The 24,843-nt window shown below is 47.6% G+C and overlaps 1 protein-coding gene across 1 annotated transcript in view; it reads left to right on the top strand.

Moving 5' to 3' along the window:
• The first annotated feature begins 3,388 nt into the window (after positions 1-3,388).
• The window catches only part of DCUN1D1 (defective in cullin neddylation 1 domain containing 1), a 126,610-nt gene continuing 105,155 nt past the window's right edge, over positions 3,389-24,843 (top strand). The window contains exon 1 of the mRNA XM_086950651.1: positions 3,389-3,571. Within this exon, the coding sequence (XP_086806777.1) occupies positions 3,569-3,571 (3 nt within the window). The 5' untranslated portion in view covers positions 3,389-3,568. The remainder of the gene's footprint in view (positions 3,572-24,843) is intronic.

The raw sequence follows: 24,843 nt of genomic DNA, 5'->3' as shown, positions 1-24,843 counted from the left end.
GAGACATGGCCAAACATTCCATTGGTCCAAAGCATGCCTTCAACAAGATCAAAGGGGCTGTGAGCTATGCCGCCCATCTGGCATATTTTAACCCCAGACGAAAAACTGAGATCACAGTCGACGCCAGCCCCGTTGGCCTTGGCGACATCCTAGCCCAGTATGATGACGAGAGAGACCAGCATCACATCGAAGCATATGCCAGCCGCAGCCTCACCGACATGGAGAAAGAGTACTACCAACCTGAGAAGGAAAGTTTGGCAGTCGTGTGGGCATGCGAGCGCTTCCATCTATTCGTAAATGGGAAACACTTCACACTCATCACCGACCATCAGGCCCTAATAACCAGCTTCGGCAACCCACGAGCAAAGATGCCTCCAAGTATCAAGAGGTGGGGGATCCGCCTGCAAGACTACGCGTACACCCTCATTCACAAACCGGGGAAGGCGGAGAACCCAGCGGACTACATATCACGTCATCCCCAAGTACGGACACAGACACATGACTTGCTAGCCCAAGAATACCTCCACTTCGTCATTGACCAAGCACGCCCACCTGCCGTCCCACTGGACGCCATTATAGAGGCCACTGCCAAGGATGCCACACTCCAAGATGTCATGCAACGAATCCGCACAGACTCCTGGAGACACCTGGAGGAAACACAAACCACCATTGCTATCAATATGCAAAAACTCTCATCTTTCAGACACGTCAAGGATGATCTCACAATCAGTGAAGATGGGTTGCTATTGAGAGACAGAAGGATTGTCATTCCTCACCAACTACGACAAGGGACCATCAATCTAGCACGCGAAGGCCACAGAGGCGTAGAAGAAAGCACTGAGAGAGAGGGTCTGGTTCCAGTCCCTTGACCAAATGGTAGAAGCCACGCTTCAAGACTGCCCACAATGCCAACTAGTAGGGCGAGAAGAACCACACTCCCCACTGCAGATGTCTGACCTCCTAGACAGTATGTGGCAACAAGTAGCTGTCACCTTCTTTGGCCCGCTAAAGTCTGGGAAATATGACATTGTCATCATGGACGAGTATTCCCGATTTCCCATTGCACATTAACTGTCATCCACAAAAGCATCCATCGTTATACCCATCCTTGACTAATTGTTTGCAGCATAGGGAATCCCCAAGGCAGTGAAGACAGACAACGGACCACCTTTCAATGGACACGAGTTCACAGAATTCACAAATCACCTGAATTACAAACACCGTAATCACTCCTTTATGGCCCCAGGCCAATGGGATGGTTGAACGCTTCATGGCCACCCTGAAGAAAACAATACAACAAGCTGAACTGTCCCAGCGTGACATCCAACCAGCGCTAAATGTAGTACTGGAAGCATACAGAACCACACCACACAGCACCACCAACAGGTGCCCTGCCACCCTGATGCTCGGGAAGACCCCGCGGACCAGGATACCGACTTCGGATGCAGTCACACAATCCAGACTCCTGACCTCAGATCACGAGACACTGAAGAATCTCGGTAGAAACAAGAAAGCAATAATGAAGGAATATGCTGACGATCACCTACATGCAAAGACGTCTGACATTCAAGAAGGAGACTGGGTATTGGTGAACCGAGAACGGAGAACTAAAGCCGAAAACCGTTATCATGCCCATCCGCTCCAAGTGCTGAAGAGAAAAGGGACCATGATCACAACTGCTTCCACGACCAAGAGGACCACAAGACATGTGTCGCACTAGAAGAAGTGCAACCCAGCGGCAAACGGTTGAGAAAACTAAACAGATGGGGACACAGACACCTCAGGTTCAAGAGCGGACAATCCCAAAGAACGCCTTTGTATAATCGACACGGGATATGAAACCAGAGAGAGGTGTCCTCCTTGCCGACCACAGAGGACCATTCGAAGACCTGTTCGACTTATTGAAGAACTCTAAGAAGAGAAAACATCTGGGGCAGCTGACAAATCACAAAAGGGGGAGATGTTGTGTCGCCATGCCTGACCCTGTCCAGGACCTCCGAGTCAGGTATGGCAGGAAGCGGATGGGAGGGCGGCGCGAGAGAGCACCAATGGAAGTAAGGAGCAGGGTGAATAAAGAAGTGTCTACCTGCAGCTCATGTCCGTGTGTCATTTCAGCCCGCAACCTTAAACAAGTAACAGTGATGTACCTACTTAATGTGACTACTGTAAAGTGCCCAATTTATGGGTTTAACCTACTTCTGCATTTTTTGTCACTCCCCAGAAGTTACCTTTGCCCCTTGAGGTCAGCGTAGTTGAACATTTTATAGACTTTACCACGTCAAGAAGTTCATGCTCTGTAAATATGTAATATATATTTGTCCAACCCTGATCGCTTCTTATAATGTAATCTTGTGTGAATTTACATCTTGTAGATATGTAATTCTAACCACTAGTATCTGTACTTATACTTCCTACCATTCTTATTTGAATTTAGAGTTCATCTGCTTGTATCTTTTCCTTTAGTGAATTAGCAACGTGTATATATGTAACTCTAACCACTACTATTTATTAATTCCTTTATGCGTTTTTATATAGCGCGGACTTTACCCGAAGGTGTCAGAATGCTTCACAATAGGAACAGAACTGATACATGAGAACATTACAAGTGAGCAAAATACAAAAGCAAACGTTACATTAAATGAAGCAAAAATGACAATCGCGAGCCAACAAAAAATAAGAGGTAGCAAACGGTGCATTACAAAAGTAACAATCGTGAGCCAACAAAATACAAGCTCTGTAGTAGACTTTTGTACTTACTACCATTCTTATGTGAATTTAAAGTTTTTATCTTTTCTGTAACTCATGTACTCCGCAGTCATTATGTAATGTAACTGGTGCTCCTGTAAAGAGCTCTGACTACCATTCCTATGTGATTCTTAGAGTTTATCCATTTGTATCTCTTCCTTGAGTGACTTTACAACTTGTACATTTGCAATTTTCTCTGTTTGTATCTCTTCCTTGTGTGACTTTACAACTTGTACATTTGCAATTTTTTCTGTTTTTGTCTTTTATGTAACTCATGTAATCCTAAATCCTTATGTATCGCAACTGGTTCTTTTGTAAAGCGCTCTGACTCCTTCGGGTAATGTTTGCGCTATTTAAAAGCGCATTAAATAAATAAACAAACAAACAAATAAATAAATAAATAAATAAAAGCATTAAATAAAATAAATAAATAAAATAGGTGCCTCGGTGGACTTTTTGAATAAATGAACATATAAATTTTTCTGCTTTTTTGTGTGTTTATTTTGGCAGGGTCATAGGGTGCCTGGGTGGAAGAGCCGCCTTGAAGCCCCGCTGTCGCTCTAGAAGGCGCCCGGCGTTGCTGTCAGCTCTGCCTCATATAGTGTTCCCACTCCGGGCCGCTGCGGTGCCGCGCTCTATCCCTTCCCCCGGCCCGGCACGGTTTGCCGGCAGGCCAGTGGCTCGCAGTGCGCATGAGCGAGAGCCGGAAGAGGCACCGCCAGGAGCCGCCGCCGCTGCCGCCGAGAGAGAGGGAGCACTGCCCGTCTCAGCAGCTACCCGAGCCGGGGTGGAGGTGGAGGAGGAGAGGAGGCCGCACAGCAACATGGTGAGTGCCCGCCGCCCTGTCCACCCGCTGCCGGGCCGCGCGAGGGAGGCCTAGAGCAGGAGGGATGCATGGGAGCCATCAGCAGGGGGAAGAGATTCACTGCGACACCGGCGGCCTCGGCTAGGCCCTCAGCGCCGGGTGCAGGCGCCGGGGAGAGGTGGGGGGCCGGGGCACTGGGTCCACCTGCTCGGGAGCACACTTTTCAAGGGGGTGCGGGTGGGGGCGTCGTGCCCCCCAGTCGAGAGGGGAGATGCTGCCTCCATGCTGCACTGCAGAGGCGGGTTGTTGTTATCCATTCACCAGAGAGGTGGTTGTTGAGCCTCTCAGCTCTAACGCAGTATGGTTGTTTGCCCCCTGCCATAGAGAAGACTGCCAGTCACCACCATCTGTGCAGCAGGCCACGATTCTCCTTAAGGTTACCCATGCTGACAATTAGACCACAACCCCAATATACAAGTTACCAGGTAACTTACACATGTCACCCCGGACAAAGTGTTCCACTCCTGATGTTTAGTTTAATGCATTGCATTCTGGGAGTTGTAGTCCTTCATTTGATCCAGTTGTACTAACGTTTCAGGAAATAACGATCTGTAAAAGAAGAGAACAGGACTCTAACATTGCTGTTTGGTGGCATGAAGACATCTGGTAACCTTACCATTGCGTAATATTATAAAAGCCATAAGGCCACTAAAATGGTACTGTACCATGTTCCTGTTATGGGCTGCCACTGACCCACGTTATCAGCGCCAGCGTATTTTAGTATGGATTTTTCAGCCAACAACGACTTGCATGCTGTGGGTTGTAATGCTGATATTTCCATAACAAGAATGAAGAGACAGTACCCAGCAGGCAATATGTTTATGGATAAAAAGCGACTGGTTCAAGGTGGCGCATGTGACAAAGGATCAGTGCAAAGCTATATTTCCACTTCATACGGGTGTAGTTTGCTCCATGCCTACGACTGCAAAGGTCCTAGGTGCCTAGTACTTACCACAAAAAGGTAGTAAATCACACTGCCCAAGATAGGAGCTAAGGGAGTCTCTCCATGTCACACACCACGGAAGGGAAACTGCCATGTGCCTCCCTCTACTAGAAAGGAGAAGAGGCTCCTTCATGAGTCTCACCACTGAAGAAGTGGGACTAACCTGTATCCCACCACAGATGAGTGGGTACCTGATTTTTCTCAGCCCAGTAATATTAAGGTAGTGGCCCTAAGTCTTCTCCCCAGATCCCCAGTGGGGTCTAACCCACACCCCCTAGTGCAGAAGTCTAGGATACTATTTGGTAAAGGTCTATAGTCAAGTGACAACACAAATGTAATATCCACAAAATTATAATAACCAACAATTACTAACAGATGAACTCACCACTCACAAGAAATTAGATGTTCTTTTGTATAAATTTATTTTATATTAAGGATTTATATTTTCATTTTTTTGATTTTTTTAGGATATATTCATTGTATACAGATATGTTTTTCATCAAATTCTTAATAGTGTATAAATATTAAAATCCATTGAAAGACAGACATAACAAAACACGTGATAATGCAATATGGCAAGATAGGTCACAACGCGCGTTTCGGCTGGCTAGCCTTCTTCAGGTGGCCATATATTGCACTAAATACAGTTGCAGAAAAAACTAAACGTCCTTTATGGGCTGGAGTATAGGATAAATATCTTGGGGGATATTATTCCGTCCACACGACTTTACATGATTGGTTAAGGTTGTATAGTCCTTTGAAGGTATTTCCTCTTCATTCACAAAATTTGATACTTAATGATCAGCTTTATATAGGTACCATTTTATGGCCTCTACGCTGGGTTGGGTATTAAGAAAGTGGTCATCCAGAGCGGGGTCAGCTATGCAACACAGGTAACTGGAACGTATGGATACATTTGTAGATATATGCCTGATGGGTTCCTATAACTAGCTTCCGAGAGTCAGAAGTCTTATGCTGTGTTTAATTCTTGTAGTCGTAGTTTCAAGAGAATAGCGCAGGATATGGCTCTCGTAAGTGTGGCGGTCAGCGAGGAAGGGCGTCTAGGATACTTCCATGCGTTTCACTTCAGATTCCGCCGGGGCTACTCCAATCTTCCATTTCCTAGGGTCGACTGCCACATGCAAATGTGGGTGGGCCCAACGTTCCCTACACAGGGGACTTCGTCCTGTCATTCATGCCAGTGGGTACACCTATCAAGGCCTGGCTTGCACCTAACAATGAAATGGGTTACAACACTCGTTCAGATTGTAGTCCTTGTTCCCTACCTCTTACAGAGGGAGCAGTGCTTCTACCAAGCCACTACCAAATTAGACTGGTAAGGCACATACCCACCAACACAGAAGTGGCGAGGCCCTGCCCTTATACCAGTGTAAAGGAGAGATGTCACGTCATTCTCGCAGTAAAACTGGCCAGGCTCTACTTTGGCAGATGAGGGCTTACCTGCCCCACTCACCAGACAAGAGCCTTTGCTACCCCATACTCCTCACTGCAAGCTAGGGCTACTGTAACTCACACCCCACCATCCAGTCCATATGCTCTTGTGTGAGACCTTGCAAAAACAAAGATGACCATTTTTGCAATCTAAACTGTAAGCAACAAACAATGGTCAAAACAGCTATTCATAATTTGAGTAATATGATGCAATGGAAAACTACTAGTATTTACTACCCGCCTGTTTAGGGATCTGCTACTGATTATCTTTGGACCATTACCTCTAATGGGGTGTCCTAGTGTCCCGCAGAACCTGGGGGATTAATGCTATAAGACAACAGTTGGTTCTGTAGGGAAAAGTACAATTTCTTTCAAGATAGGTTGTTATCCTGATTAACTAGGATATACCAATGAATGGTATATCCTAGTTAATCAGGTTAATGGTTTATCAGTTAATGGTTTATAATAATAATATATTATTATAAACAACACAAAAATCACTGACACAAAACAGTACTTTTTTTCATATATCGGAGACACACATAAGTTCTACATATTACAAACAGGACTATTATGCAACATAAACATAAATTGGGGCTCATACGAAAAAACGGTGTGCTCATATGAACAATAATGATGTATAACAAACAATTGACCATACAGAAAACAAAAAATTGCACATTCGGGTGTCCTTTCATAAGTCTTAAGTGTGCTCCAACATATATGCTCAATTCTTGGCGGTAGATATGTGAGCTATTGGTACGGAACGCCTATTTGTATCGTCGAAGTTTCGACCATCTCAACAAAGTGTGTTTGTGAAAAACTTCACAACAGGTCTTCCTCAGGACTAGAAAGTGTAAGCACAGCCTGGTCATAATAGAAACATTTGCTTGATGTTGGGCTCGAAGAAAAAACTCCTCCACTTGGTGATGAGGTGTGTAAAGGATTAAGCGTATCCCAGATCAGGGAACCTAAAAAGGAACCGTGAAAAGAAATCGTGCAGATTCAGATTTCTTGCAAGGTAATGAATCCAATTTGAAAGGGTTTATACTTATTAATTTCATAATGTTTATTTCGGCACAATTGAGCCAAATAAAAGATCCATAAAACATATATTTTCATTATTACAAAGTCCATATATGGGAGTTAATGATTTTACAGATAAGATACATACGGTTGGGAAATCCTTCTGTTTCAAACTTAATTTAAATAGGTTAAAAAGGCATCAAGATATAAAAAACACATGGAATTCATTGCTTCAGTACATAATCTTCATCATTTTCAAATGTTAATAACAAGGTTAAAAATATATGTACACGGCATAGTCTAAACAAAGTAGGAGCAACCTTTGTAACTATTAGCTTCAAAGTTATATTGCAATTCCATTTAGAGCTTCAGACCCACTTTATCACGTACAAAATTTATTGCTAGCAGGAATCTACTGACACCGAAAACTAGCACCTGGCTAGTATCGGTCTTTAAAATCCTTTCCGCTTCTTTGTGTGAGCGCACTCCTAGATTTAGACAAAGAGGTTTAATCCATCTTTTCCTAATAACCGCGTAAGCTGGACAAAAAAAAAGAATATCCGACTCATCTTCTCTTATATTACATGGGCACATGGTACATAGGTCACTAGTCTTTTCGGTATGTGTGCTTGTCCACCTTGCTTTAGTCATGTTTGTTTTCAAAATTCCATTCCTAAATTTCATGTATAGTGTTTTGGCAAAAGGTGGATGGACCTCGTCCAGAAACTGTTCGAAGTAAGCACTAACTTTAAATGCAAGGAACTTACTTATCAAGATTCGACCTGCTCGTTCGTTTAACAAACTCTGATCATTGTATACCCAGAATGCAGATTTTAATAGCTTTTTCGAGTTTTGGGTCAGTGTCAATGGCTCATCCCAAAACTGCGCCAAGCCAATCCTTTTTAACCATGTAGGGACATGTTTTAACCAAATATTTGCATTATTCTGGTCTAATCCCATTATTTCTTGAAGACCATCTTTGTAATCAACCAGCTCCGGTGTAGACCAGAGTCTCACCCAAAAGGATAATGGTCTCAGGATAACATGATGGTCAAGCATTACTGGTATTAGTGGTGTACTTGTCGGCAGTCTCCGGAGCGCCCTATAAAATTTGTTTTCGCTGTTCGCGAAAACGTTCGTGTTCGCAGACCCCCATATTTCCGCCCCATATAATGCAGCGGACTGGGCTTTGAATTTAAAAACCTCGAGTGCCGGGGAAACAGCCTTGCTATGACTGTTCCCATGTTTTTTGATAATTGGTAAGGTGGTCTGTGTTAGTATCATTCTGCTTTTTCTACTTTGGTTTTCCAACATAATTTTGAGTCCAGTGAAACGCCCAAGTATGAAAAGTTCTGTACAGATTCTAACTTTTGGCCGTTTAAGAACAAATTCCCCCTAAACGATTTATGAGGATTTATGGCCATACATTTGGTCTTTTTAGTATTAATCTCAAGTCTCTTACCGTTGCAAAATGTTTGGAAAGAATTTAATAAGGTTTGTAGACCTCTGGGCGTTTGGGATATCAATATAGTGTCGTCTGCGAATAGGAGGGCTGGAACCCTTTGTCCTTTTAATTTCGGTGCATCGTTTTTGCAGCCCTCCAAGTATGATGGGATGTCATTAACAAACAATGAAAATAGTGTGGGTGCCAGCTTGCATCCTTGGCGACTCCCCTCTTAATAGCGATGGCATTTGTTAGTTAGCCCTTTGGGCCCCATCTTACTTTAGCATAATTATTTTCATATAATCTGTTGTAAGAGGCTAACCGGGAGCCCTTGGCAATATAATGACTCCCATAACAATTTGCGTGGAATAAGATCAAAAGCAGCCCTAAGATCTATAAAAGCAGCATACAAATGCCCCTTCCCTATATTAACATACTTCCAACATAAACAAAAAAATCTAAAAACATGATCTATAGTACTTATTTTGGGTCTGAAGCCTGACTGGAACTTCGTGAGGACAGCATTATCCTCTATCCATGTGTTCATACGGTTTAAAATATACCTTGCATAGATTTTTTGTAAAATGTCCATTAAACTGATGGGGCGATAGTTAGCCGGATCATTCCTATTGCCCTTTTTAAAAATTAGTACGATTTCCGCACCCCTCCAAGTTTCCGGAAAGTCCATGCCTGCTGCTACAGCATTACATAAATAATTGATGTATGGCCCCCAAATATTGGTTTCATGCTTATATAAGTCACCCAGAATTTTATCCAGGCCGGGGGCTTTTCCATTTTTTACTGCATTGATAGCTAACGTTGTTTCTTCTAGATCAAATTCAAGTTTAGCTACACTAGGGCTTAATAATAACACATCCTTGTTTGATACCCCAACATTATCTGGTGACTTATATACTTATACTTATTAGGCTCAAGAAGGAGGTTTCACTTGTCAGCTCAAACCACTGAGATCCACAAAGTATTCTCTTGTTAACTTTCACAAGGGCAAAGTGAATGAATCCGTCTACTGCCTCAGACTGCTACATCCCCACCGAAGAGCGTTATATACCACTCCTCATCTTTGGGCACCTGCTATAACCTCAACCCTAGTACTGCAACAGTTTCTTTCATGAAGCCCTGCTCCCTTCATTTCCATTTGTCATTTGGGTGCAGAATACTCGAGCGACCTGGCCTTACTTGGCTCTAGGTCTTTAAAGCCATATTTTCTTGTGACTTGTGTCATGCCACCTCCCACCCATCAGTCGGGCCTTTGATCATACAACAATTTAAATCCTTCCCTTTTGAACTGACCCCCTCAGTCTTTCTCTCCCGCCCAGGTGACCTTCGCTGGATCTGTCCTATCCCAAAACTATAGTAGAAGCATAAATAAGGCCCAGTTGCAGACTACGTTCCCTACAAGTACACACATACATAGAATTCCACGGTTCTCATTTGGAACTGAGGCAAGACCAGGAGAGGCAGTCTAGTACTTGTTGCTCCTGGCTTTGCTTTTTCAGTCTGTCTGCTTTTTCTGGGTTTAATCAGTCCAGGAACATACAGGGCTTTTCCCCCCATACAGTCTGTCCTGAAGGGTCAGGTGACTCCTTAGTTTCTCAGCTGACAGACTTCTAGGCAGCAGACAAACCCTCTACTCCTCTAGCAAAAATGGCAGACTTCAGGTGAAGTTCCCTCCGCACGAAGACACTGGCTGTCAGGCAGCGACGAGTCCTAGTCACGCAGTAGTCCTTCAAGTACTATATGGAGCTCTCCTTTCCGTGATCATTTAGAACTTGGTACTGACACACATTTTCTATACAGGGGATGTAATTTCATTATCTCAGACTCTCAAACCACTTTGAAGCGGTTCTCTTGTCAGGCTCCTCTCCCGGCACATACTTTGTGTAAAGTGGTGCCTCTTGCAGTACATAGAACTGGGGCTGCAGCTCTCATGGCATGGGCTCAATAAACATTCAGGTTTATGCACCCTACCTGTCGTCAGCCTCTCTGAAGTAGGAGTTGGGGATAGACAGATGGGCAGGCCTGACCTAGAAACTTCCTCACCTTGCACAACAGAAACTGAAGTCCCACATATCACCCGTACCAGCTACCAAATGGCAGCTATCAGGAATAATTAATCAGCTGCCATTGCTAAAAAAGCCTCCATGTAATTTCTAAAAAGTTGCTGTGTGTCTGTCCTCACTTCAGTGTTTGGCCTGGCATCTTCCAGAAATCAAGCAATACACTTCCTCAGTTGGAGGAAGCTGTCCTCTTCCTCCATCTTTACTGTGGTAAATAATGCCTATTTGCTAAATTCATACTACACATGTACTCAACATACACACGCATGATGTCAGCGCAAGTGTCTGGGGTTTCATGTTACAGCGGAACTTTACACGAAAGGTGCCAATAAACCTGTATCAGTTCAGTTCAATTACTTTATCCAGCTAAAACATATCCATGAAAGGACAAAAAAACGCACAGTAATACATAAAACACACAAGTTCCTAATGGTCATAAAAAATGATATATAAAAAAAAAACAAGTACAGTACATAGCAATAAAAATATTATTTATACAGCGAACATCATTTTACGTGTGCGGGCGGCTGTTGTCAGAAATGCACCCACATGGGAATACTAATTTCATCATCTTCCAAGTTAAGTAGAGTTCCATATGCGTCTCTTCAATGGACAAATTAATACCTTTTAAAAAGAGGATGTAAAAACAATTTAGCGCATTGTATGCAAAACTTGCAGAAGAATAAAAAGTGCAATGTGGTTTGACCTGAACAACCATCACATGGGCATTGCACAAGATCGAGGTTAGTATGGAAATTAAGTGGAAAACATAATGGATACTTCACAGTATCTGTCCTAAAGCGAAAAAGGAGACCCTACTCCCAACAGCACATAGGTTTTATCAGGTAACTGGTCGGATCTTGATCATTCTCGTTGGTCATAAAGGTAGCTTTATTAGATTTCCTAGACTCCCTGTTGAGTCTATCCTTTCTATAATACATATATAGGGCCGCCCAAAGGTCTTTTTTATTTACAGTGTCTAGCTCATGTGGGCTATCAAAAATATGTTTATTAAAAAAAATGTTTATAATTGATCCTGCATAAACTAGATCTCACCTGGGCTAGCTATGGAATATCCATACCTTTTTCACAACTGAGTCAGTCTATTATATTTTCTCTTGTAAGAGGCGTTGCCATATTTTTCCATATGGTTAGCCATAATAGAGTGGGACGGGCCCTAGTGTAATCTTCAATGTGCTGTAAATTTAATTCACTATTACAAATGTATTGGGACGTGGAGATTGGGGCTCCCAAGAGTTTTCAACAAAACCTGTTCTCCTCATGCTGAATATTACTACATTTGGAGGTGCCCTATACCTCGGCACCATAGGTTGCCATAGGAGCGCCCTGAGATTTAAAACCTTTTTAAATGGCTAAAATAGTCCCTGACCTCCTGGGTTGGAGGAGGCTAAGTATCATGTTAATTGTTTAAGAAAACTTGTTCCTGCAATATATGATATGATCAGTCTATGAAACATTAGCAGCAAAAAATAGCCCCAAATAGTGAAAAGTGCTAGTGCATTGTAAACTCTAGTTGCCACCGGAAATAACATTTCAAGCATGCTTCCTCAGGCCATTCTAAAAGATTTTTTTAAATTAGTACATAAGTCTAAAGAGGCCATAAAATCGAAAAGTCCCGCGCTAAGAGATGCAAGGCATTAGGTGTACGGCCCATTAGGAGCAATTCATTGGCCTATAACGGGGCTGGGAGAATACGGCCAATAACTCCTGGGACGTCTTTAGAAAGAGCTGTTACAGAGGTGTGCAAGTTATTAAATTATAAAATAAAAAGTAATGGGGCCAGAACGCACCCCTTCCTGATCACTATAAAATCACCAATATCATTAGAAACCTCCCCATGCCTGTTTATTCTGATCCTGGCTTTCAAATCTCTATGTAGATATGCTAAAAAATGTACAAATGCCTCATCCATTCCATATTCTAAAACGGTAGTGCATAGACTAGACCGGTTAACATAATCAAAAGCGGAGGTCAAATCGCTCTTCAACGTCTACATGGCGCCGCTCGCCCCCATCGTCGGAACCTACGGACTCAACATTGTGTCATACGCACACATCACCCTACTCATCCTCTTCCTAGCCAACGAACCCAACACTGCCTGACACAACTTTCGAGAAGGCATGGAAGCTGTCACCAAATGGATGAAAAACAGCTGCCCACAACTAAACACCAACAAAACAGAAATACTCATCATGAGCCCGAACCCCGATGCCTGGAACGACACCTGATGGCCTCCCACGCCCTCGGAAGCCCGTCCACCGCCACACACGCAACCTGGGAATCATCCTGAACTCCGAGCTCAAAATGGACTGCCAGATCAACTCCGTCTCCTCCTCCTGCTTCCACACCCTCCGTCTCCTACGTAAGACCATCAAATGGATCCCCCTCTAACACCGAAAGGTTGTCACTCATTACCTGGTCACCGCAGACTCGACTACGGTAACGTACTCTACTCCGAGATAAATAAAAACCTCACCTGCAACCTACAGAACATCCAGAACTCAGCCGCAGGACTGGTCCTCAACCTGCCAAGGCACTGCCACATCTCCCAGCACCTGGGCACACTCCTCTGGCTCCCCATCAAGGCTAGAGTCACCTCCAAGATGCTTACCCATGCCCACAAGGCCCTCTACGACCCCTAACCAGCATTCCTGAACAGCCTACTCAAATTCCAAGCACACCAAAGGACTCTATCATCAGCCCAGCTCTCCTACGCCTTGATCCCTGTACCACAAAGACCAGATCGGGAGGCCGCTCCTCCTTCCTGGCGGCCAATGCCTGGAACCCCCTTTTGCTCCACCTCACAGACCACATTGCTCCCCATCTTCGCAAGAATCCTCAAAACCTGGCTCTTCGACAGACCCCCTCCTTGATGGACTAGAACCTGCACCCCCCCTCCACCCCTAGAGCCTTGAGACCCTTACGGGTGAGTAGTCGCGCTTAACAAACCCATGTTTGATTGATTGATTGATTAAAATCCATAAAAGCCAAGTATATTGGTGACCAATGGGCAATTGTATATTTTCCAGTATTTAAGTTAAGGTGGAGGCCTTGTTCAATTGCACCCACTGTGTTCCTGAAACCAAATTATGAAGGATGCCGGATAGAGTTCTCAACCCAGATTTTGATCACATTAGGCCATGTGTCTTTCAACCATTCTAAAACTATGATTACACTTTCCCCATGTATTGGTGCACTTAAAAATTAATTTTTGAATGTGATAAGTAATGCCAATTACGAGATTCCTGGTTACAATGGAGAATGACATGCAGATATTTTTGCTTTCCATCACACACTCCACATGTCTTTTGTAATTACAAGGCTTTTTTTCCTGGAGATAAGTCTAGCTGTAGAGAAGGACACCTTTGAGAGGAATGAGACAAATTTTAGGAAGACCAGTGAGGAATGAGTTACAGTACTATGTGTGTGATATTACTGTGGCCTGAACAGTCAGCTTTACGTCTGCTCTCTGTATACATGGTATTCATTTATTATTATTTTTTTTTTTTTAAACCTTTATTAGTTGCGCACAGTACAGAAGTGACAAAAAACAAGAGAAAAAGAAACATGACAGCGGCAGCATCTGCTATACAGTAAAGCAAGTCACATGGTACATTCAATAGAGAGGTAACAGCTGCACACAGTTCATTGCAATACAGGCATTGTTTCATGTGTACATCAATGGGCTGCCAGAGCGCCAGCATCTTCCCTGCTAGGTATTGCAGCTATTCTCCAGTGAAGGGATATGCGGGGCGAATCACAGCGCTAGGCCGTGCCCAACGTCCCCCTGCTCCAGCACCGATTGCAGCTCTGGGTGTATGTGGCTATCTGTGTGTGCGTCCACCCCTCCTATCCCGGGATCAGGATGGGCGCGGGAGGTCCCTCCCTACCCCATTGTCTCAAGGTCTTCAGGTATCCCCAGTCCCTCACTATCAATGTTTAATCATCCGTCATGGCCACCCATTGCATGTTAGGCGGTGTGAGTACCCCCCATCATGTATGAAGTAATATGGTGAATGCAATGCACATTGTCTATATGCTCACAGGCCCGGGGTCAGCTCGTCATCTCCAGAGGATTCGCTCAGTGTCGCCTGGGACAGCCAGTATACCTGCAAGGGAGACCAGAAGTCGCTAGGCGTGCAGCGGGTCGGCAACAGTTCCGCATATACACCATGTTGGTCCTGGCAGTATGTGAGGTCGTCAAGCCAGTCCTTAAATTTTGGCGCTCTCCCCCTTCCCCACCTGCAAGCTATCCTCCGCTTAGCAAGGAGCAGCGCAATGTCGACAAATTTGCGATCCGGTTTGGGCACGTGTTTGGTGTAACCCAAAAGCATCACTAGTGGCTCCATGGGCAATGAGCTAGCAATCATTATCTGGAGTGCGGCATGTACCTGTTCCCAATACGCGTGTATGGCTCCACATTCCCAAGCCAAGTGGAGGAAATCCGCGCCGCTCGCTCGGCATCTCACACATCTATCATCTTCCGAGAGATGGAACCTGAGTTTCCTGACTGGAGTATAATAATAGCGTTGCACAAACTTGTAATGAATTATTTTCAGCCGGCAGCTGGAGGAGACTCTCGCAGTGCCCGAGCAGCAGTAGTTCCACTGCTCATCTGTGAGCGCAGAGGGCAGTTCGGAGTCCCAGTTAGCACGAGCCTTTGACGACATCGACGGGCGTTGCCCACGTATAGCGGCATACAGTTTGGACACTAAGTGCTTGCCATCCGATACGAGCATGGTATGCAATGGCAGCACCGTCCCAGGTTCTTCCGGGAAGTTGGGGAGTATGTCTCGCATGCCCTGCCTGAGTCTGATATAGTAAAACACCTCCATGGGCGTCGGGGGGGGTAGCCTGGAACATCTGATCTTTTGTACGGAACGTCCCTTCTAGAAATAGGTCACCCCAAGTATTGAGGTGTATGCGTTTGCACATGGACCGAAATCCGGTTTCCGTTAGAAGTGAAAGTTTCGGATGGTACGCAAGGGGCAGTGCCGGGGAATAAAGTAAGGGGGCGTCCAGCAGTTTAGTTACTCTCCGCCAAGCATCAATAGTGCAGGTAACAGTAGTAGCAGGCGTCTCGACATCCCCAGTTAGTCCCATCAGCATGCCCTTAAGCGGGAGCGGATGAACGATCCAGTCCTCGGCAGCGATCTGTGGCATGAAGGGAGCGGGATTAACCCAATGATAGGAGTGTTGAGTCTGAGCGCTGAGATAGTATAATTCCATATCGGGCACATCGAATCCGCCCCTATCGTATGGCTGCGTCAGGACCCTCCAGCTAATGCGTGGTTGCTTTCCGCCCCAAAAGAGGCGCAGGAGCTCAGAACGAAGCCGTTTAAAAAAATAGGCCCCTGGGTAGTAGGGAATGTTTTGGAATAGATAGAGGAACCGGGGGAGGACGACCATCTTAATCAGGGAAGCTCTCCCTGCCATTGAGATTGGTAGGGCCCGCCAGCGGGATACATTGTCAGTCAGCTGCGAGATAGCCACCCCATAGTTTGATCGAATAGTGTCGTCCTTAACGAGCGACACCTCTATGCCCAGGTACCGCAATTCGGAATCACACCACTCCAGGGGGTAATCCAACGGGAACCGAGCTACTGAAGGTGTGAGGGGGAAGAATTGCGACTTCTTCCAGTTTATATGAACCCCTGATATGCCGCCAAACGCCACGAACTCCCTCAGCAGCGAGTTAAGGTGGTCTTGTGGGTTACGCACGTATAACGTGACATCATCCTCATAGAGCGAAATACTTATCTGCCGCTGATGGCAGTTAAAAGCACTAGCCTTGTGCAACTGTCGCACTCTACAAGCCAACGGTTCTATCGCCAAGGCGAAAAGCAGGGGCGATAGGGGGCAGCCCTGCCTAGTTCCTCTCGTGATTGGCATATGTGCCGAAAGCACCCCATTGACGACGACCCTGGCGACAGGTGAGGTGTAGAGCAGCTTCACCCAGGCTATAAAGATACGGGGGAACCCCATTCTGCCAAGTATAGCAAGCAGGTAACCCCATTCCACCGAGTCGAACGCCTTGGTGGCGTCCAGGAATATGGCCGCGATCGGCAAGTCGGGTGATATGGTGGGTATAAGGGAGAACAATGTGCGCAAGTTGTGGGACGTAGCTCTTCCCGGGACAAAGCCAGATTGATCAGGTAACACCAAGGTGTTCATAAGCAGGGACAGCCTCGTCGCCAGTACTTTTGCGAGGATCTTCGCGTCGCAGTTTAGCAGCGAAAGGGGGCGATAGGAATCCGTGTCTTTCGGATCCTTCCCCGGCTTCAACAGCGACGTTATCGCCACCTCTCTCATGGATCCCGGCAGTATCCCAACCTCGAGAGAGTCCTCGAAGACTTCCTTCAGTACCGGCGCCATGATGTCGATATAACATTTATAAAATTCGGCCGGTAGGCCGTCCAACCCCGCCGCCTTGCCATTGCTAAGGGACATAATCGCCTCCCTGATTTCGTCCAGTTCGAACGGGCACCCCAAGAACGCCCTATCGCTATCCCCAAGCCAACAGAGTGCGATATCGTCCAGGAAGTTCCCGAACTCCACCTCCCCCACCTGCTGCGTGGAGTATAAACGCTGGTAGTGCTGTAGGAAGGCGTTATGAATTCCCTGGGAATCTTGGTGAGTCCTACCCTCCCTATCAGAAATTTCCAGGATATGGGTGGCGAAGCGCTGGTGCCTCGTGAGAGCTGCCAAGGAAAAGAGAGAAAGGCTGGGTCCTGTCTCTGACCGGCTGGACCACTCTTTTATAACAAACACAAGAAAGTGCCGGACAGTCTGAATAGAAGCAAACAAATGCACACCTAGTATAAGTAATTACCAGGTGGACAACCCATTCGTGATTGATCACTTATGTTTTATAGAAACGTTTTTTGAAATGTTTTTGGCATCAAAAGTTACACACCACATTCACAGAAAGTACACAAATGCATTGAAACCAAAATACAATACATAACGTAACATTATAACATACAAATATAGTGATTATGAATACAATAAACAACTGTGCTATGCCTCACGATGCAGTGTTATACTGAGGCACCAATCCTGAGAGCTGCCAGCACCTTACCCGGTCGGTCCCCTTCGCAGTAGCGCCTAGCCGTCCAATATTTGCCCCGGAACTTCGTTTCCCTGGCCGCTTCTTCCTCATAGGTCGACAGCAGTGCCCTGAATTGCCCGGCGAGGTCAGGACAGGGGTCCCTAACCATCTGTGCCTCCAGCGCTTTAAGCTCTGCTTCAATTTTAAGTAATGTGCGCACAATGTCCCTTAGTATCCCGCAACTTTTAGAGATCGTGATCCCCCTCACTGTCACCTTAAAGGCTTCCCAGATCGTTTCAACCTTATCGACCGACCCTTTGTTCCTCGGAAAGAAGGCTTCAATCTCCTCCCCTAGTTCATGTCTAAAAACAGGGTCCAGCAAGGCTGAGGGGAAGAGCCGCCACGGCGGGCGCACCCTAGCGTACCCCGGCATCTCCAGGACCGTCAGAACAGGGCAATGGTCCGAGTAGGTACGAGGCAGATGTTTCACCCGAACAACTCCTCCAGCGAGGCCTCGTGAGAGAAAGCAGTAATCGATCCGTGCCCATGAGCGCGCATGTGCCGTAAAATGTGTACCCTCCCTAACTGTCGGGTGTGTGTGTCTCCAGCCGTCCACTAGTCCAGCCTCTGTCAGTATGCCCTGAAGTGTATCCCTGGCGTTCGTGTTGTATTGTGTGCTGCCGTCCGATCTATCCGCCATAGGGCATAACGACAGGTTGAAGTCCCCCCCCCAGAGGATGTGAGTGGCTTCAATGTCCAGCACATGGCCCCACAGCGACAAAAAAAATCCAGGAGTGTCAACATTAGGGGCATAGCAATTCACAAGTATTATCACATCAGTGCCCAATCTTCCCCAAAGAATGACATATCTCCCCTCGTTATCCACCCGCACCCCCAGCTTTTGAAACGGTAATCGTTTGTTGACCAGGATAACAGTCCCCCTAGAGTAGGTGGAATAGGAGGAAAACTCTCGCACACTCGCCCATCTGCACGCAAACTTAGGGATACCATTCGGGTTAAGGTGGGTTTCCTGGAGCATTGCTATCTGCACATGGTGCCGATCTAAATAAGCAAGCACATTCCTGCATTTGCGGGGGTTGTTAAGGCCACGGACGTTCCAGGACATTATGGAAACAGTATTCGGCGTGTCATCACCTGTATTTGCCACCGTATCCCTGTAGGGAGCTTTCAGCCATCACTGCAGCTCTCGACCGAAATGCACCTGACGCAGATCTTTCCGCTGTCCAGAACATTCTCGCCATGCAAACATCCGAGCGTTCACACACACGGAATCCAGTACCTACGCTCTCGTCACTCATTCCATACGCAACAGTAATTCTACGTTCAACAACAACTCTCACCCCAACATCAAAGTCCCGCATCCCCCCCCACGCACAACAGTTCAGCCCCCAACCCCCAGCTCCCCCCTCCACCCACTGAAGCAACCCAATCTTGCCAGTATCACATCCCATCCCCCCTCCCCGACCCCAACAATCGAGAGCATTTGAACAACCGTTTGGGGAATCCCCTTCTGAGGACACCAGAGGAACACACTCCAACACCCCAACACTCCTCCCTCGACCCGCATGCACCATACGGAGAAGATAGAGAAGGTGGGGTGATGCCTGGCATATGTTACCCCTGCAGGTTAGTACCCATATGACAAGACATTTTCACATATCCCCTCCCCTCATGCCTGAAAAAATACCAAAAGATTCAGGAGGTCTATCACAGGAGCAATCGCTACCCAGTTCAGTGTAAATTCCGCCTCCAGTGTGGACAGCTCTAGAACAACTTCAGCAGAGGGGCGGGTATATACCAAAGCAGTCGTCGCTCACCAGTGACCCGCAGAACAGCAGGCCTACCAGAAGAGCCATCACTGGCAGTTCTTGATCCCCACACCGGCAGCAGGCATCTCCAATCTGAGTCCAATCTCTAATCCATAGTTCAGAGCCAGCAAACCATCGTCCAGAAGGACGCAGTTAAGGATCCACGTGGTCAGCCGGGTTAACGTCTGCCTCTTCGTCACCCTCGTTTCGCCTGTCCCTCCTGGCGGCGCGCAGCTTACGGACATAGTCCTCGGCCTGCTGTGGGTTTGTAAAAAAATGCTGTTTACCCTGGTGGGTCACCCTGAGCCGCGCCGGGTATAGTAGTGCATAGTCCACTTGCATGTCCCTCAGTTTTTTCTTCACGTCTAGGAATTTCCTCCTCTGGTCCTGCACCATCGGTGTAAAATCCGGATACAGGGAAAACTGCACTCCGTCACAAGCTAGATTCCGAGCCGTGCGGGCTGCCCGCAATGCCGTGTCGCGGTCCCGGTAGTTAAGTAACCGGGCAATGATGGGACGCGGCTGCATCCCCGGCTTCGGGACCGGGCCCAGGGAGCGATGCGCCCGCTCGACGATAAATTGGCTGGAAAAGGCCTCCTTTCCCACTGCTGTGAGGAGGATGTGCTCCACATAGTCCTCCATGCGTCCAGTGTTGGTGGATTCCGGAACCCCCGTGACGCGTATGTTGTTGCGTCTGCTCCTCGCCTCCAACTCCTCGTTCTTTGCTGCTATCACTCTTAGGATGTTATCCATTCTGGTGAGGCGCGTGTCGTGGGACGCGGCAGTGTCCTCAGAGGAAGAAATGCGTCTCTCCGCCTCCCCCAGGCGCTCCTCATGGACCTCCAGTTTCTGTGCAACCCCATCCATTCTGGAGGACAGGCGGTCGACCTTGTCGACTATCGTAGCGAAGCCCTGCCGCATTTCCTCCATCATCAGCTTAAGTTCTGGGGCCATGGGGGCAGTGGGGGGCTCAGCGTTCGACGGCCCTGGGGCTCCGCCGGTCCCCGTCGTGCTGCGCAGCGGTTTCTTGGCAGTCGCCGGCTCGAAAGATAGCTTGGGCTGCTTGTTGTCGTTCTTGCCCATAGTGCCGCGAAAGGAGGCACCCACCCGGGCACCACAACTGGCTGTTCAGCACGTGTCTGTAGCCCCCAGAGAGTGCGCGTCGATGGCCCCCTCGAGCGGCAGCCCCGTACAGAGGGGTGTCCCTTCCTCGGTGCACCGATTGACCCAGGTAGCCCCTCGTCACAAGAATCTCCGCACTGGCGTATCCGCTATGGGAGGTGGGCGGCCGCGGCCGACACCGCGGTCCGGAGCCCAGGGAGAGTCAACAAGGGGTGGCGGCAGGCCGTTGGGGCTAGGAGGAGGTCAACTCGCTACATGCGCGGAGCAGGATTCGCAGTCCGGGCAGCCACTATGCCCTCTGAGTGTCCGCTGGTGCTTAGCAGGACCCCGCTCCCAGGTGGCGGCAGTGATCGGTGTCAGTAGCGGGGATGCGGGGAGATGGCCGTCCCACACGGCGGCTGCAGGCGCGTCCCGCGATGGTCTCCCTGTCTCTGTGAAGGGCGCCGGAGCAGCACAGAGCCCCCACACGTATTGCAGCGGCTCCGCAGGGGGAGAGACTCACCTCCGCAATCCCTCGAGGGTCGCCAGCCTCGCCCTCCGTCCAGGATACAGGCCTCTCAGTCCCAAGGCCTAGCCGCCTCGTGGAGAGCCGCGGCCTTGCGTGGGCCGATGTCCGGGCGCCACCGCAGTGCACAGCAACAGCGCCCACCGGTCCGGACGCTCAACCCCGTATCTCAGGCTTCCGAGGGCGGATCGCTCCCAAAGTTGGACCGGAGCAGCAGCACAGGCTGGGCCACCAGTGCAGCGATTTCTGGGCGTCTATTCGCAGGGGAACAGGATAAATGCAGGATCTTTCTGGCCAGGCTGCCAGAGCCACGCTAGAGTGCGGCCATTAGCTAGTGCGCCCTCTAGCGCCTTACCACATGGTATTCATTTAGTCTAATTTAGCAGTTTGCATTTCTGGCCAGGGCTTTTATGAGAGAATTTCATTTTTGGTAACCTGTCGCCTAAAAGTTTAACATACCGGCTAAAGAGTGAAGACCTAATTTTGTCTCCCCAAATGGGACAGGCAGAGGTTTGCAAAGAGTTCATTCAGCCTTTACAATTTGGTCTTGTGTCCGAATCGATACATCAAAACCAATATATTTCCTTCCGTTCAAATTGATTCATTTTTTCAATCTCTCCCTAATGCTCCTGATGTTTCTGTAGATTTTAAGTCATTGGATACCCCTATTTTGGAAAAGGAATTTCTCAATGCTTTTCATCTCTTACCCAAAGTTAAAAGACATGGCCCGGATGGTTTCACTGTTTGGTTTTATCTCCAATTTAAAAAATCTCTAATACCTCATTTATTTTCATTGATAAATTACTTTCTTGGTGAATGGAAATCAAAGGGAACCTTCACCCAAGCTATGCTTTGTTTAATCCCTAAAAAGGAAAAAGATCCCTCTTTATGCAAAAATCATAAGCCCATCTCTTTAATTAACACTGATTGTAAAATCTTCGCTAAAATATTGGCCATCCGTATCAACAAAGTGATTCCTGAACTTATTAATATTTATCAATCTGGGTTTGTTAAAGGAAGTTCTATAACTGGTAACTCGAGAACCCTCCTTCACATTATTCACCTTGCCTCTAAAATGGATTCTCCTATTGTTGCCATCACGCTCCACACTGAAAAAGCATTTGATAGGGTTAGCTGGGACTTTATGTTTGGAGCATTGAGATGGCATGGTTTTAGCCCCCCATTCATTTGTTATATTAAATTGCTTTATTCTGACCCCTCTACTTCTATATGGGTTAACGGAAGTCAATCTAATTATTTTTTTCTTCATAGAGGAACAAGACAAGGATGTCCCCTTTCTCCACTTCTTTTTATTCTTGATTTAGAGCCTTTTCTCAAAAAAATCAGGCGCTCACCTTTTATACTCGGGTTTCCGATTTCAGAATATTGACATCATGTTTACTGCGTATGCAGATGATATTCTGCTTTACAACTCCAACCCTTCCATTTCTTTGCCGGCTCTTTTCTCCTTATTACAAGAATATTCATCAGTCTCCGGCTATAAATTGAATATAGATAAATCTGAAGTTTTACCATCAAACAAATTCTGCCTATCTCATATGTTTTATGGCCCTGGCTTTGAATGGAATCCCAAAAACATCAAGGGCCATATGTATCAAAAAGTCATTTTGCGATTCTCAAATAGCGATTTTTTTGTGAATCGCTATTTGAGAATCGCAAAATGCTATGTATGTAGGATTTGCAATAAATTTTGTGAATCCTACATATTCCTTAATTGCGAATCGCAAATTACGATTCGCAATTAAGGAATACCTCCCCATTAATTCCTATGGGCCTAGAGGCCCATAGGAATGACTGGGAAGACATTCTCAATTAGCAATTAGCGAATCGCAAATTGAGAATGCAATTTCAAGGGTGCAGGGATGTCAAAAGGACACCCTGTTGCACCCCTGAAATAAGCATGGGTGCACATGTGGCGCACATGCATGCCCTAAGGGCATGTATGTGCTTCACATTGCACTTTGAAAAATGCAAAAAAGTGAATTTTTCAAAGAAATGGCAAATTACCACCAACTTGAAGTTGGTGGTAATTTGCGATTTCTTAAGGCCAAATTGCACTTTTTTGGTGCTTCTTACATTGCATTTAAGGAATCGCAAAATTTGCTCGAACAGCCAGGTCTTGAGCTTCTTCCTGAAGGAGAGGTGGTCTTTGGTCAGGCGGAGGTCGGTAGGGAGGGTGTTCCAGGTCTTGGCGGCCAGGTAGGAGAAGGACCTTCCTCCTGTTGTCGCTCTTCGGATGCGGGGGACGGCAGCGAGAGCGTGGTTGGTCGATCGGAGGTGACGTTTGGGAGCGTAGAAGTTGAGGCGGTTGTTGAGGTAGCTCGGGCCTTGGTCGGGTAGGGCTTTGTGTGCGTGGGTGAGGAGACGGAAGGTGATTCTTTTGTTGACGGGGAGCCAGTGCAGGTCTCTCAGATGTCCGGAGATGTGGCTGCGTCGGGGGATGTCGAGGATGAGTCTGGCTGAGGCGTTCTGGATCCGTTGGAGTCTCTTCTGGAGCTTGGCGGTGGTTCCGGCGTAGAGGGCGTTGCCGTAGTCTAGTCGGCTAGTGACGAGCGTCTGGGTGACCGTCTTCCTGGTCTCAGTGGGGATCCACCGGAAGATCTTCCGTAGCATGCGCAGGATGCGGAGACGCCGTTGACTTGTCTGGTCATGGAGAGGGAGGAGTCCAGGATGAAGCCCAGGTTGCGTGCGTGGTCTGTCGGTTTGGGTGCGGTGCCCAGGGCGGGGGGGCCACCAGGAGTCGTCCCAGGCGGAGGGCGAGGAGCCCAGGATGAGGACTTCCGTCTTGTCTGAGTTCAGTTTCAGGCGGCTGGTCGTCATCCACTCGGCTACGTCTTTCATCCCTTCGTGGAGGTTGGTTCTGGCGGCGGCGGGGTCGTTGGTCAGGGAGAGGATCAGCTGGGTGTCGTCGGCGTAGGAGATGATGTTGAGGTTGTGCTGGCGTGCGATGGCCGCAAGGGGGCTCATGTAGACGTTGAAGAGGGTGGGGCTGAGCGAGGAGCCCTGAGGAACGCCGCAGATGACTTCCGTGGCTGCTGATCTGAACGGTGGTAGGCGGACTCTCTGTGTCCTTCCTGCGAAGAAGGAGATGATCCACTCCATTGCCTTCTCCTGGATTCCGATGTTGCTGAGGCGCTGCACTAGGGTGCGGTGGCAAACAGTGTTGAACGCCGCAGAGAGGTCAAGGAGGATGAGGGCCGCTGTTTCACCGTTGTCAAGCAGGGCTCGGATGTCATCGGTGGCAGCGATGAGGGCGGTCTCGGTGCTGTGGTTGGCTCGGAAGCCAGACTGTGAGGGGTCGAGGGATCCATTCGTCTCGAGGAAGGCGGCCAGCTGCTTGTTGACGGTCTTCTCGATGACTTTGGCTGGGAACGGGAGGAGCGAGATGGGGCGGTAATTCTTGAGTTCGGTGGGGTCCGCTGTTGGTTTCTTTAGTAGAGCGCTGAGTTCGGCGTGCTTCCAGCTCTCCGGGAAGGTGGCGGTGTCGAGGAGGTGTTTATGATGTCCCGCAGGTGGGGTGCGATGACAGCGTCGGCCTTGTTGAAGACGTGGTGGGGGCAGGGGTCAGTCGGAGATCCGGAGTGGATAGAGTTCATTGTGCAGATGGTGTCTTCTGTGTTGATCTGGGTCCAGGCGCAGAGGGTGGTGGTGGGGGGCGTTGGAGCGGTCGTGGGGAGCGTTGTTTGTGGGCTGAAGCTGTTGTGTATGTCAGCGATCTTGTTGTGGAAGAAGGAGGCGAGG

This window comes from Lissotriton vulgaris, unplaced genomic scaffold, assembly GCF_964263255.1.
Source record: "Lissotriton vulgaris unplaced genomic scaffold, aLisVul1.2 SCAFFOLD_959, whole genome shotgun sequence".
In the NCBI taxonomy this organism is placed as follows: domain Eukaryota; kingdom Metazoa; phylum Chordata; class Amphibia; order Caudata; family Salamandridae; genus Lissotriton; species Lissotriton vulgaris.
The sequence above is the reverse complement of the archived record's forward strand: the minus strand, read 5'-3'. Positions and strand labels throughout refer to the sequence as shown.